At 45.6% G+C, this 14,868-nt stretch overlaps 1 protein-coding gene across 1 annotated transcript in view; it reads left to right on the top strand.

Moving 5' to 3' along the window:
* The window catches only part of LOC148519646 (dynein axonemal heavy chain 5-like), a 449,515-nt gene that overhangs the window by 115,208 nt on the left and 319,439 nt on the right, over nt 1-14,868 (top strand). The window contains exons 26-29 of the mRNA XM_088476296.1: nt 7,588-7,785; nt 11,507-11,587; nt 11,695-12,099; nt 12,189-12,307. Of these exons, the coding sequence (XP_088332422.1) occupies nt 7,588-7,785; nt 11,507-11,587; nt 11,695-12,099; nt 12,189-12,307 (803 nt within the window). The remainder of the gene's footprint in view (nt 1-7,587; nt 7,786-11,506; nt 11,588-11,694; nt 12,100-12,188; nt 12,308-14,868) is intronic.

The following is a 14,868-nucleotide window of genomic DNA, read 5'->3' as shown; positions in this document are numbered from 1 at the left end:
CATTCTGTCACTCAAATTAGCAGGCCCTCGCTGTTTTGTGAGTGCACGATTTCCGACCACAATGACTGGTTGGCACATGCGCATTACGACCCATATGCATGCGCAGATGTGCGAACATCACTTGGAGCGAGTGAGCGGCCGCTTACGAGCGGCTCTGAATCAGGCCCAGTGGCCGGAGTTGCCCTGGTGGAGCTTGTCGAGACACTTTGTGTTGAGCACACTTGATACATGAGGAGACATAGGACCTTACATCCACTTTCATTGAAGGCCACCAATAAGAACGCTGGATGAACTCAAGAGTTTTGTCCATTCCAAAGTGTCCAGAAAAATACAAAACATGAGCCCACTGTAGTAAATTTTTGAGGAGATTAGGAGCAAGAAAGTTTTCCCGACAGGAGGCATTGAAGACAAATTGGTAGAAGCAAAGGTAGTTGGATCCAAAATTGGATGACACTGTTCCATGGGTAGATCAGTATCACTCGGCATGGAGTGAGAGAGTGCATCGGCTTTACAGTTTTGTGATCCGGGACGATAGGAGAGTTTAAAGTTGAACCTAGTGAAGAACATCGCCCATCTGGCTTGCCGAGGGTTTAAACAATTTGCAGACCTGAGATATAGCAGATTCTTGTGGTCTGTATACATGGTGATGGGATATTGGGCCCCCTCTAGAAGATATCGCCATTCCTCGAGTGCCGGTTTTATGGCGTTCAGCTCTTGGTCACCGATAGAATAGTTCCTCTCTACCGGCAAGAACTTCCGGGAAAAAAATCCACAGGGATGATGCTTTTCATCTTCAAGACGTTGAGAGAGAACTGCTCCAACACCTTCAGAGGAGGCATCCACTTCAAGGATGAATGGTCGAGTTGAATCTGGTTGCTTTAAGATGGGGCAAAGATGAACGCTTGTTTAAGGAGTTGAAATGCAGAAATAGCTTTGACGGACCATTTAGTTGGATCTGCACCTTTGCAGGTGAGGGCTGTGATAGGTGCTACCAACATTGAGAAACCCTCCTCAAACTTGCGGTAATAGTTGGCAAAGCCTAAGAACCGCTGTATAGATTTCAAAGATGAAGGGAGAAACCAATCAAGAATGGCTTGTAGCTTCGAGGGATCCATTTGAAGACCTGTTCTGGAGATGATGTTCCCCAAGAATGGTACACTTGAGACTTCAAATAGACATTTCTCCAGTTTGCAGAAAAGTTGGTTGGAGTGTAATCTCAGAAGTACTTCCTTTACCTGATCCCGATGGCTCTTCAGGTCTTGAGAAAAAAAATCAAAATATCATCCAGGTAAACGACCACACATTTGTGTAGGAGGTCGTGGAAAATTTAGTTGACAAAGAATTGGAAGACAGCTGGGGCGTTGCAGAGGCCGAAGGGCATAACGAGATATTCGTAATGCCCTTCCCTGGTGTTGAAAGCTGTTTTTCATTCGTCTCCGGGGCGAATACGGATCAAATTATAGGCTCCTCTTAAGTCAAGCTTGGTAAAAACTGTGGCTCCCTTGACTCTGTCAAACAATTCGGTTATGAGCGAAAGAGGGTAGCAACTCTTAATGGCTATGTCGTTCAGGCCTCGATAATCGGTACATGGACGTAGACCACCATCCTTCTTCTTTACGAAGAAAAACCCGGCCCCAGCTGGTGACGAAGAAGATTGAATGAAGCCTTTACTTAAGTTTCCCTTAATATACTTCAACATGGCTTGAGTCTCGGGTAGAGATGGTGGATATATTCGTCCTCAGGGCGGAATTTTCCCGGGAATAAAATCAATGGGACAATCCCAATCGTGATGGGGAGGTAGTAAATCTGCGTTCTGTTTACTGAAGAAGTCTTGAAAATCTGAATAGGACTTGGGCAGGTCTGCAAGACCCTGTAGCGTAGAGGATTGAGCAGGTACTACTTGATGGAGGCAGTTCTTGAAACAAGCAGAATCCAGGATGTTATCTGCATAGAAAACCAGTCAATTTGCGGATAATGTTTCTGTAGCCAGGGTAGGCTGAGAACTAGGGAATGAGAGGCTTTGGGAATCGCTAGGAAAGACAATTTTTCGGAATGGAGCACCCCAATAGTGAGTTTCAGTGGCATAGTTTGATGGGTGATGGTACCACTTGTAATACGACTACCTTCAGTGGCAGTTAACGTGATAATGCGAGGCAATGCTTCGATGGGAATTTGATGTTTGAGAACAAAGTCCGAAATCACAAAATGCCCTGCAGCTCCGGGATCCAATAGGGCTAAAATGACTTTGGATTCCTTGCAGAACTCCAACTGGGCTTGGATGGTTTAATTAGACTGAGTGAGTCGATGGCTACTCCTAACTTAACCTCTCTGTCGTAAGTTAGGAGGAGGCATTTCCCGGTCGGATGGGACAAGATTTGACTAGATGTCGAGCCGAACCACAATACATGCAAAGATTCTCTTTCTGTCTTTTTTGCCGCTCTTCGGCCGATAAATGAAAACGATTGACCTGCATGGGCCCTTCACCCATGGGGGGAGAAGATAAACAAGGAACTGGATGTGGTCTTCCACGGTCAAATCTGCCCTTTCCAGGGCACGCTCTCTATGTCGTAGATCCACCTTATTGTAGAGAGAGATCAAGTCATCCAACTTTGGTGGAAGGTCACGGGAAGCCAAATCGTCTTTGAACCTCTCAGAAAGCCCACTCCATAAGATGGCAATGAGGGCGTCCTCATTCCAGTTGAGCTCTGAAGCCAAGGTTCGAAATTGAACGACATACTGTCCGACAGTTTTGCTGCCTTACCAGAGACATAGAATATCTGTTGAGGCGGAGGTGGTTCTTACAGGTTCATCGAAACGTGGAGACGAATTTGGGGTAATTGGAAAGTAGCGGATCCGACTTTACCCAGAGAGGCGAGGCCCAATTAAGTGCTTGCCCAGAGAGTACAGAAATTATGTAGGCAACTCGGGTTCTGGCTGTCAGAAAGTTGGCCGGCTGCAGCTTAAAGTGGATCTCGCACTGGTTTAAAAAACCCCTGCATAGCTTGGGATTGTCATCGAACTTGCTTGGAAGCGGGAGTTGGAGTCGAGCAGAAGGTGTAGCTGAGGGTGAAGCAGACTCAGGAGATAATTGCAGCTTGAGCATTAACTGGAGCAGGGTTTGACAAAAGAGCCTGAGTGCTGTCTAAATGAGACGACATATCCTGAATAAACTGGAAGAGTTGTATTTGGGAAGCTTCTTGTCTTTCCAGACGGGTTTGAACATCCTGAAAGGAATCTGCACCAGATCCCTGACCACTTGCCAAGTCCATTGGGCCAGTGTAAACTGTCAAAGTCGAAGGGTTTTAAGGCTGTGTTCCTGGCCTGGGTTTTGGACCTGTATTGTTAGACGTGGATGCTCTCTGGAGGAGACTGGGTTTAATGAAGTTCCTGCGCATGTAGGATTATATTGGCAGAAGGAGCCTAGATGTGGAGACGGAGGCTCAGCTAATTACAGGTAGGACCGGAAGGTAACTAGGCTCCAGGTGAATGGAGGACGGCTGGACTGTCACCGGTTAGGACCGGTAGGTAACTGGACTCCAGGTGAATGGAGGACGGCTGGACTGTCATCGGTTAGGACCGATAGGTAACTGGACTCCAGGTGAATGGAGGATGGCTGGTTCACTGGTTAGGACCAGGAGATGACTGGACTCTAGATAATTGGAGGATGGTTGGTTTCACCGGTTAGGACCAGGAGATGACTGAACTCCAGATAATTGGAGGACGGCTATACAGTAACGTAGAATAGATATCTATCAGAGGGAGCGCAGTGAGGAGGCTCACTTACACAAGCTAAGGGACTTGTTGCACTGGGAATTTGCTAGTGGGAGAGGAGGTCCCTTTATACAGGCTGCTGGATGCTGACTGGCCAGATTCAGAGGGAGAGCTGCTCTATTGGTGGAGACAGCATCACATGTCCTGGACCAAGATGGCTGCACCCATCTACACTGGAAGTGCATCTGGAAAACTCGTGGACACCAGCCCTGCTGAGGGAGATGGAGTGCAGGCTCTGGCGGGGAGTGGAGAGGACAGCGGCCGCACAGGAGCAAGTGCAAAGACAGCAGCAGCAGACTGTTGGACTGTTGGGGAGTCGGAACGCCGCAGGACAGCAAGAGCCTCACTACCCGAACAGGTAAGCAGCAGGGTCTGATTCTGAGGTCTCAGTGGCGTATGACACCTCGGTTTCCGAATACAACAATAGGGTAGGGGAAAAGGGGATCCTCACACTGGAGTTAGAACCCTGGGCTTCTGGCTGCTGCTTCAAACTTCACTACTATAATCCGACTTCACTAGTGGTTTGAAATGCTCTATTTAATATTTTGAATGGACCTGATGGAACAATAATTTGTTTTAATATGACATGTAGAGATATTCGTACAGCCAAAGTGGAGGAAAAAGGATCTTGCACTGTAAGGCAGTGGTTCCCAAACTGAGTGCCATGGGGCACTTGTGGAGATGCCACGGGTTGGTGGTCCAGGACCAAATTAAATCATTTATGGTTAATGTGATAGGCAAAACCAGTGCTGGTGGCTGCCAATCATAAAATGCGTCGACAAACAGAAGCTCAACCTTGTCCGCCACCACATAACTGACCCTAAGGATGACAGTTAAGCACAAATTGATTACTTTAATACGCTTTTCTGAATTTCTCAATAAGAAACTTTTGGCCTAGGGGTGCCAAGAAAGTTTGGGAACAACTGGTGTAGGGTTTGGTCAACAGCATGAAGTCCTGCAGGCATAAATTACAACAATTATTTCTTTATGAGAAAAAGATTACTGGTTTAAAAAGAGCTTTTGTGTGTGTGTGCAGTGACGGTTCTAGGGGTGGGCTAACAGGGCCGTTGCCCGGAGCGCCGGCCCCTAGAGGTCGCCATTGAGTCTCAAAAAAAAAAAAAACCCAGAAGAAATAAAACTGCTTCGGTCTCGACCTCTCCCTCCCCAACCATAGGCCCCCGCCGGGCGCTTGCTGAGATTTGTTACCAGCGGGCACCTGGCTCCCTCCCTGCAGCGGCAGCCAAAAGCCAGAGCCTCACTGCTGAGCTCTGGCTTCCGGCAGAGAGCACTATGGGAGGGACGTCATGACGTCTCTACCATAGATCCGAGGAGCCGCAGAGAGTACTATGGGAGAGATGTCATGATGTCTCTCCCATAGATCCGTGGAGCCGCGGTCGGACCGGATGGCAGCCAAAGCAGGAGCGGGGCTTAAGGTAAGTATTGTGTTTGTATTTTTTTTTCATAAGCATCAGCACTGCGGGCATGACTATAGGGGCATTACTACTGGGGGAACTACTAATGGGGGGATTACTACTGGGGAGCATTACTTCTGGGGGAACTACTATAGGGGGCATTTCTACTGGGGGCACTACTATAGGGGGCATTACTACTGGGGGCACTACTATAGGGAGCATTACTACTGGGGGCACTACTATAGAGGGCATTACTACTGTGGGCACTACTATAGGGGGCATTACTACTGTGGGCATTACTACTGGGGAGCATTACTAATGGGGCATTACTACTGGGGGCACTACTATAGGGGCATTACTAATGGGGGGATTACTACTGGGGGAACTACTATAGGAGGCATTACTAATGGGTGATTACTACTGGGGAGCATTACTACTGGGAGAACTACTATAGGGGGCACTACTATAGGGGGCATTACTACTGTGGGCATTACTAGTGGGGAGCATTACTACTGGGGGCACTACTATTACTACTGTGGGCACTACTATAGGGGGTATTACCTATGGGGGCACTGCATGGGGGGCACCACTACTGGGGCCATTGTGTAAGGGGAACCAAAGCTGTGGGCTTTGTATAAGGGACACTACTATTGTGGGCATTGTATTAGGGGCACTACTACTTTGGGCCTTGTGTATAAGGGACACTAATTTGGGCATTGTGTAAAAGGGGCACCATTGTGTGTCATAACATGAATAAGGGACTACTGGCCCTGATTCAGAGCCGGACGCTCTGACAGAGCGCTCGCTCTGAATCAGGGCCGTCCCTCTTACTTTTTGGAGCGGCCTCCTGGCCGCTCGCATAGCTGTGGGTGACCACCCACAGTTATAGCGAGCGGCCAAATTGATGGTCGCGATGGTCAAGACCATCGCGACCATCGGGCTTGCGATGGTCAAGACCATCGCGACCATCGGGCTTGCGACGAGACCCTTTCGGTAGGGTCTCGATGCTTCAAGCCCTGGTGTGCTTTTGGCTCTATCAGAGCCAAAAGCACTCCCACTGACATCACTAGTGTTGTCAGTGGGGCTGGCCCCAGACGGTAGGCGTTCCCATGGGAACGCCTCTGTCTGGGCAGCCACGCCCCCGGCACGCCCACCAAAGGGGGCGTGCTATCAATCACCATCGACAGCACGCCCCCTTTGGTGCGAGACACATAACGACGGCTTGGCCGTCGTTATTCAGGTCTCGTGTATGCGCACAACGGAGCCTCCTCCGTTGTGCGCATGCGCACTTGGGCAACATCGACCCGCTTGCGAGCGCTCAGTCTGAATCAGGCCCTCTGTGTGGTGTAATTTGAATTGGGGATAATGTATTATAAAGATAATTACTGCGTGTGGCATAATGTATTATACAGGGCATTACTGCATGTGGCATAATGTGTTATACAGGTTATTACTGCGTATAGCATAATGTGCTATACAGGTCATTACTGCATGTGGCATAATGTGTTTTAAAAGCCATTACTGTTTGTCGCATAATGTGTTATAAAGGGCATTACTGCATGTGGCATAATGTGTTATAAAGGCCATTACTGTGTGTGGCATAATGTTTTATAAAGGGCATTACTGCGTGTGGCATAATGTGTTATAAAGGCCATTACTATGTGTTATAAAGGGCATTACTGCGTGTGGCATAATGTGTTATAAAGGCCATTACTATGTGTTATAAAGGGCATTACTGCATGTGGCATAACGTGTTATAAAGGGCATTACTGCGTGTGGCATAATGTGTTATAAAGGCCATTACTGTGTAAGACATACTGTGTAAGGCGCTTTACTGCGCATGGCAATCACCCGCCATGAGGGGAGAGCTTGGGGGAAGTCCAGCACCTTCGTAAGTGATGGGCACACCCCACAGTGTGATGAATTTGGGGGAGTTCCACAAGGACATGCCCCCTTTCCAGAAGGGCGCGCAGAGGAACGCCATCTAAAAAAAGTTCTTTCTTTCTTTTTCTTTTTTTTTTTTTTGGGGGGGGGCGCAACTGGGAACTTTCGCCCTGAGCTCCACAATGTCTAGAACCGGGCCTGTATGTGTGTATAGTTACTAATGTCATATATGTGTTGTATATCTTGAAATAATGTGTATAATTGTTTTCTATTTCAGGAGCACTTTAGTAAATATTTTAGCTGATGAATGACAACACAGCTAACCATATAGCTCTTGAACAACAATTCATAGAAACATCTAACCTTATGAATGTTGTGATTGCCCTGTATAAATAATGTTGATAATCTCTTGTAGTTCTAGAATGTTAATAAATATAATCATGGAACGTTATGCATAGTGCAGTGACCCCATACATCTCATGGTGATTACTATTATATTGTCTTTCTTTTACTTCAACAGTTGGAGCAAAATGCTGCTAGAGATCTAGGCGATGAACTTACCAAGATGGTTGTGCTGAAACCACTGGATAAGCAAATCACTGAACATAAGGATGTGAGCAAAGTTGTAATCCAGCTTAGCTCTATCATCCTGTCTCTTAAAACTGACGCATCTGATGTTCTTAACAGTTTTACTACATTTTCTGGAATCTGGAATCAGGTGAGAAATGTAACTTCTGTGTATGTAGTTGTTCCTACATATGCCTTAACCACTTCACTGACTAATTATTTTTCCAAAAACCACTCCGAAATTGTCGTTTTTTTTTATGATTGAATTAGGTCAAGAACAGCTTTGTAAAACTATTCCAACACGATTTAAAAAAAAATGTAAATGCTGTATACCATAAAAATGGCAATTTTTATGGTGTATAGTAGTGATGGCAATTGATAGAAACATCAACTGAGACCACCGCATCGGTTGGGGGGCTGCCATCTATATACGTGTTTGTGTGTGTATATGTATATATATATATATATATATATATATATGCACACATACACAGTATATATATATATATATATATATACACACACAGACATATATGCAAACATACAGATGCGCCCAGTTTGTTGCAGATCAAAGCACAAACATGCCTGTGAATTGCGCTATGCGCCACGCTACGCCATGGCCCTTCCCCGTTCGCAGGAGTGCGTCTCAATAGAATTGAACGGAGACGCTATTGTGCGTCCCAGTCATCTCGCACCAATGCATAGCATAACTCGTTACATAATAGGCAACGATGTGACTGGGCAAATCTGTACACACGTATTAAATATGTGTGTGTGTGTGTGTGTATATATATATATACACACATATATATATATATATATATATTGTGATAGGATCACTGGTAAAGTGGTCTGTGGCAGGTACATTTGTCCCAGATTCCTGTCTTTTGTGTTTTAAATCCCCAGGAGAAAGTCTGCAGTATAGCAGGCTTGAGTTTCGGCTTTTTGAAAAGCTGGTTTGGGACCTGGGGGTTGTGGGTGAGAGGAGAGGGAGGGCTCCACCCACGGCCACTCCAGGTTTTGGTTCTCGCAGCCTGGTAACAGGCTTGATTGGGTTCCCACCTGAGGGTGGCCAATATAAGCCTAGTGTGTTGAGGGCTGATTGTCTCACCTGGGAGAGCAGACAGGGAGTTTGCTCAGAGACACTTGGAAAACCTATCTGTGAGTACTGTGCTGTGCTTTGTTGCTGGCGAGGGCATTAGGCCCTGCCAGGTTCTGGTAGTGAGGGAACTACCTGTGAAGTTAGTGCCCCGACAGGGCTAGGATTTACATTTATGTTTTCTTTATATTTCTGTCATTGTACAATAAAGACTGGCGCCGACCAGCTTGTACTTGCATCCAGACTGGTGTGCTGCTTCCCTGCTGCTGTGTGTGTGTGTAAGGAAGGAGTCCTCTACCCAGGAGAGGGACCCCCCTAACCTAACTGTGTCACAATATATATACACACATATACATACACATATATATATATATATTACACACACATATACATACATATATATAATACACACACACATATACTATATATATATTATACTCACACATACATATATATGTACAGTATATATTTGACGGCAGGGTATAACTCGAGGGGTGGAGCTTGCCCGGAGTTCCACCGGGCTCTAGCAGGGCTTGGGGAGGGAGAGGATGACAGCGCCATCAGCGTGCTGTGCAGTACATTTTCAGCTGCGGTGTGTGGGTCCCGCAGGGCTGCCACTTCCAGGGTGGGGGGATCGGGAGAGGAGAACACAGCGCCGACAGCGCTGTGCTGTTATATTCCCGGCGGCTGCTCTGACATCTGCAGCCGCCGATGTGGGACCGACAGGGCTGCCACTTACAGGGGGAAGAGGGAGGAGACTACAGCGTGGACAGCGCTGGCTGTTATATTCCCGGCGGCTGCCGGATGTGGGACCCACAGGGCTGCCACTTACAGGGGGAAGAGGGAGGAGACTACAGCGTGGACAGCGCTGGCTGTTATATTCCCGGCAGCTGCTCTGACATCTGCAGCCGCCGGGTGTGGGTCCCGCCGGGCTGCCGCTTGCAAGGCGGAAGGGGGGGTGGGGGGAGACAATGACGCTGCTACTATCGGGTGTGGGAGCTGTGGATGCCGGGCTGACTCGAGAGTGTGGAGGGACCGGAAGGTCCCTCTGAGATAGGCGGCTGCTAGAAGATCATCTTCAAGCAGCCGCACACTTAGCTTTTTTTACTGGTCGTATCAGATACGCCCATTTCAGGGAAAGCCCAGTCTGGTATGGTCGTATCTGATACGACTGTGCCAGGCAAGTGGTTAAACCAAATAATCTATCTTCATATACCTCAAAGAGAACATTTAGGCACTTGGGTGAATGATTGACCAACTGTTGTTCTCTTGCAGTATGTAGGGGCTGTTGTAAAATGTAGATCAGTGTGATATAAACAACTCTTTGGGAAATATAATGTGGAATAAAATGTTATATATTAATGTATTATTTTGACCAATGGTAGTTAGCACAGTTCTGTTTATTGTGAAACAAATCTATAAAACTAAAGAGCCCCCATTATAAAGTCCATTGCTTATAGATAGGGGAATTATGTGATTCGTCTAATTTATTTCATTTTGCAGATGATCCAACTCACACGGTATATACACTTATTCCCATACTGTGCCTGTAGACTTGTATTTACTTTTATAGGTTGACCAGGCACAAACAAAATCATCAGAGGACCCTTTGCACTGGTATAGTGTATAGTCTTGTGACTATAAGAAACCCTTACATATACATATTATTACATACAGAAAATAATAAAGTACTGTTTAGGAAGTTAAAATATAATTTTTAATAACCTCATAAAATTTGTATTCTTAATCGTCAGCAAAATATTGTAACATGAAAGATAAAAGATTTTAACAATTCCGAAATATTTACAAATCTGTGACTTTTACAATTCAATTACACTTGTCCCTTAGACAAAAGTATGATCTTAGAATTCTTAACTTGACTTAGTTCCCTGGCTAAGTGTTTGTTGTTCACTACAGTACACACTATCTCCTATTCTCTAACAATATCCCTCTGAAAGAAGTCCATGAGTTACTGTAGTGTGGGAGTGGAATGCGGGATAGATCCTTGACCAGGTCTTGGGTGCATTTGTAATAATCTTGCACCCTTATCTTCTGCACAATACATCAGACAAATTCCTTAAAAGTATATCAGCATTGGTACCTCGTTCTGAATCGTTTGCATAACATTTTCTCTTACACTTCAAATTTATGTTGGAGAGGTTGTGGTCAGTTAGGTTCTATGTCCCATGTCTTCAGGGCCTGTCCTAAAGTAATCCTGAAAAGAAGTACACCACCTGGGTTGGGTACGGAATCTAGGCAGTCGGGATGCTAGCGGTCAGAATACAGACAGTGGCATCCCGATAGACAGAATCCCGACCCAATTAGGTAAGTGTCCCAAGGTTAACCTCTAACCCTCCCTCTAACCAACCTTCCCCGCAGATTAACCCTAACCCCCTCCTTCCACAGCCTAACCCTAACCCCACCACTTTGCAGCCAAACCCTAACTCTCCCCCTAGTTCCTGGTTTGTAGGCAACTGGATGACGCTCTCTGGGGCTCAACAGCATGTCAGTTGGGCTCTCAAAGAATCCTCTTCATGATCGTGTTCATGTTGTGAGATTGCTAGGTTGTTATAGATCACATTATGTCAGTTTTACAGTATGCTATTCAATAAGACTGACGTCAATTTGTTTCTTGCAAATGTATTGGATGTTGGATCTGTAGTGTATTATTCTCTACTCGCTCCCTCGTTTCTTTTGTATCCTCTTCCTTTTGCAACAAAATGTTTCATTAAAACAGATTGATTAAAAAAAGAACATAATCTCTTTTTTATAGGATGTTGATGAAAAAGTGAAAGAATTCCTGGACACAAATCCAGTGATGTCTGAATTTCGAAGTCAATTGAGTCATTATTCAGTAAGTAAAATATTCGTTGGTTTAGAACATACCTTCTGTTTGCTGTGTTTTCATTTATAGTACAAGTGCTTATGTTGTGTCATATAATTTTCATCTTGCCTTTACAGCAATTGGAAAGTCAAATCAGCGAGCTTCCAGCTCACTGCATTGTAGGATCTGTCGACTTTTCCACTGATTGTCTAAAAATGGCGCTGGTTCAGGAGTGCCGCAGGTGGAAGAGAACAATAGGCTCTGCTTTAAATAAAAAGGCTGCTATGGATATGGATGAGATCTATTCATTTATTGACAATCTTAACAAGAGATTAAACCGACCAGTTAACGACCTTGATGATGTGCGTGGAGCCATGGATGCCCTGAAAGAGATCAGGGAGTCAGAAATTAAAATTGACATGATGATTGGACCTATTGAGGAGTCCCATAGCCTTCTTGTGAAATATGAGCTGCTGTTTCAGGATGGAAATGCTGAGCGCGTAGATGGATTAGCGTATGCCTGGAAGAATTTGAACACACAGGTAAAGATGCATTTTCTGATGTGTGCGTTATGAACCTAATTATCTTTGTTGCTCTTATTGATTTTATGTTTAAAAAAATCTTTTACCAGGTTGTCCAAACCCAGAATTTACTTATCAGGGTGCAACCAGAGATGAAAACAGATTTACTGGATGGTGTGAAAAAGTTTCATGTCGATTCTAGCGAGTTTTATAAAGACTATGATATATTGTAAGTATAGTTTTTAAAAGTAAGTTGCCTTTTGGTTCTATGGATATTTTTGCAACAGTGAACAGCAAAATTATTAATTTTCAATTTCAGTTCATGAAATCTGAGGTTTTGTGTTATATATATTTGGGCTATTGCATGTTTTTATTTTTATTAGCCCAACTGTCACTGTTCAATTTCACTGTTTGTATATAAGAAATTATGTAATTGAAGCTCAAAAATCCTCTTTTTAGCTTTTTTCATTCAAAGCAGAGCCTTTAGCCAGTGTCTGAACCCCAGACTTTAATCTGAACTGTAAATTATATGATCAGCTAAAAGAAATGGTGTTTATGCATAAGGCGTAAGGCACATTTTTACTTAGCTAGCTAGATTTATTGTTCTCCTGGCCGTCAGGATGCGGCCTGGGATCGCCCGCTACTCACCTCCGCGTCGGCGTCCTTGGGCTTAGGTGTTCAGTCGCTGGGAGTGGAGGTGAGTGGTGACTGAGTATTCTCCCCAGGGTCTCTTCCGTACTTGCGTCCTGGTTCCCAGGGTCCCGGGCATGGTCACAGCCATGTTGGTCCATATCACTTGACTAGCATCTCCTGTAGTCCTGTGTCACTCAGCTGATCCTCTGATCCAATGAACAACTACCCAGGAATATTTAGTCTGACTCCAGGAAAAGGAAATTGCTGTTCAACTTCACTGTTCCGGTAACTGTGATACTCACTGGTGTTTCTCCGTGTTAATTCCTCAGTGTGTTGCTTTAGCCTTCTCGCTGTTCTCCAGTGTTATTTGCATCACCTCCCAGGCTGACTTCCAGTGTGTAATTTGAGTTCTCTCACTGAACTTCAGGTCTTTACATAACAGCTCATGTGTTATTATTGTGCTGTTCAGTTCCCCAGCTGCCTCCCTGTGTTACTGGTGTCAGCTTTCATACTAATTACTAGTTAGCTCTCAGCTGGATCCTTTACAATTCTCAGTGCATCCCTGTGTTACATTTTCCTGTGTTCTCAGTGCAAGTCAGCTACTGGTTCCTTTACAATTGCCAGTGCATCCCTGTGTTACATTTCCCTGTGTTCTCAGTGCAAGTCAGCGACTGGTTCCTTTACAATTCTCAGTGCATCCCTGTGTTACATTTCCCTGTGTTTTCAGTGCGAGTCAGTGACTGGTTCCTTTACAATTTTCAGTGCATCACTGTTTCTCAGTGCAAGTCAGCGACTGGATCTCTACAATCCTCTGTACACCACTGTGTTACATTCTTTGTGTTTCTCAGAGCAAGCCGGCATCTGGATCATCTCCATTAACCATTTCAGTTCTAGTGTTTCATAGTGTTATTACATTTCTAGGGTTTCCAGGGCTAACTCTCGTTAATATAGTTACTGATCTTCCTGCCACTCCCAGTTACCTGTCCAGAGGGCCGCGACCTGCTCACTTGGTGCAGCGAAACCCATATCCCAACTGGAGGGGTCACTGGTGAAGACCCTCAAGTGAGTTAGACTCCGCGCCTCTGGGCATATCTAGCTAAACCTGGGTTTGGCTGCAATAGGAAGACCTAGTCACTGTCACTCTCCTAGTTGTTTCCTAGCCACCCTAACCCCTGGCTTTTTGTCCTCATCTGAGGAACTTCCTGTACGGATCGTGACACTGGCTTTTCCGAGGACAGCATCATCTTCTAGCTCTATGGGCTCTATTTACTACAATCCGCATATTGAATGCGGATTGTAGTGTGATATTACCGAGTGAATTCGCATTGCGAATTCAGGCAATATCACAGGGATTTACTATAAATCCCTTGTAGGGACAGAGCTTGTGATAAAGCTCTGTCCCTGCGGATCCCATCCGCACTCTAGTCGCGGTATTTTCGGAAAAAATACCACGACTAAGAGCCCGCGCATGCACCGACCCACCATCGCTGCTACCCCCCACCAACGCTAAGCCCCACCCCCCGCGATCACGGGCCCCCGCGACCCCCCCTCCCTTCATTACACTTACCTGCATCCTCCTGGCCTCCGGTGATCTTCTCCGGGCTTCCCGATCAGGTGATCTCCCATACTGCACTGGGACCCGATCACCTGATGACCGGGCCGCAGTGCACTATGGGAGACCAGCTGACCGGAGAGGAGCCATCACCGGAGGCCCGATCACCGGTCCCTGGATGCAGGTAAGTAAAAAAAAAAATGTTTTAATTTTTTTTTCTTTTTTTTACAGCAATCAGCTTGCGGTCTGTTTAGACCACGTAGCTGATTACTGCTACCGGCTCCCGCCTCTGCTCTCCCCGTTAGAGCAGAGTGGGAGCCCGGTAACCGGGGGAGACCCTGGATAACGCCACCTCCAGGTGGTGTTATTATCACAGGGCTTGCCCCGGTATTTTTTTTACAATTTATTTTTAGTAACTCTGGTCGGATCACATTTCCCATTACAATTATGGGAAATGCGATCTGCTTTACTAAAAATAAGTGATACTAGGGGTTGGAGTAGAAGGGGTTGGAGTAGAATTTTACTAATTCTACTCCAATTGCCCTGTAATAACTACAGGTGAAACTAAAATAATGTGAAAAGGGTGTGAAAACACCCTTTTTCAC

Source organism: Taudactylus pleione, unplaced genomic scaffold (genome assembly GCF_031769625.1).
Source record: "Taudactylus pleione unplaced genomic scaffold, aTauple2 ptg000186l, whole genome shotgun sequence".
Classification (NCBI taxonomy): domain Eukaryota; kingdom Metazoa; phylum Chordata; class Amphibia; order Anura; family Myobatrachidae; genus Taudactylus; species Taudactylus pleione.
This window is presented reverse-complemented; position numbering and strand designations above follow the sequence as displayed.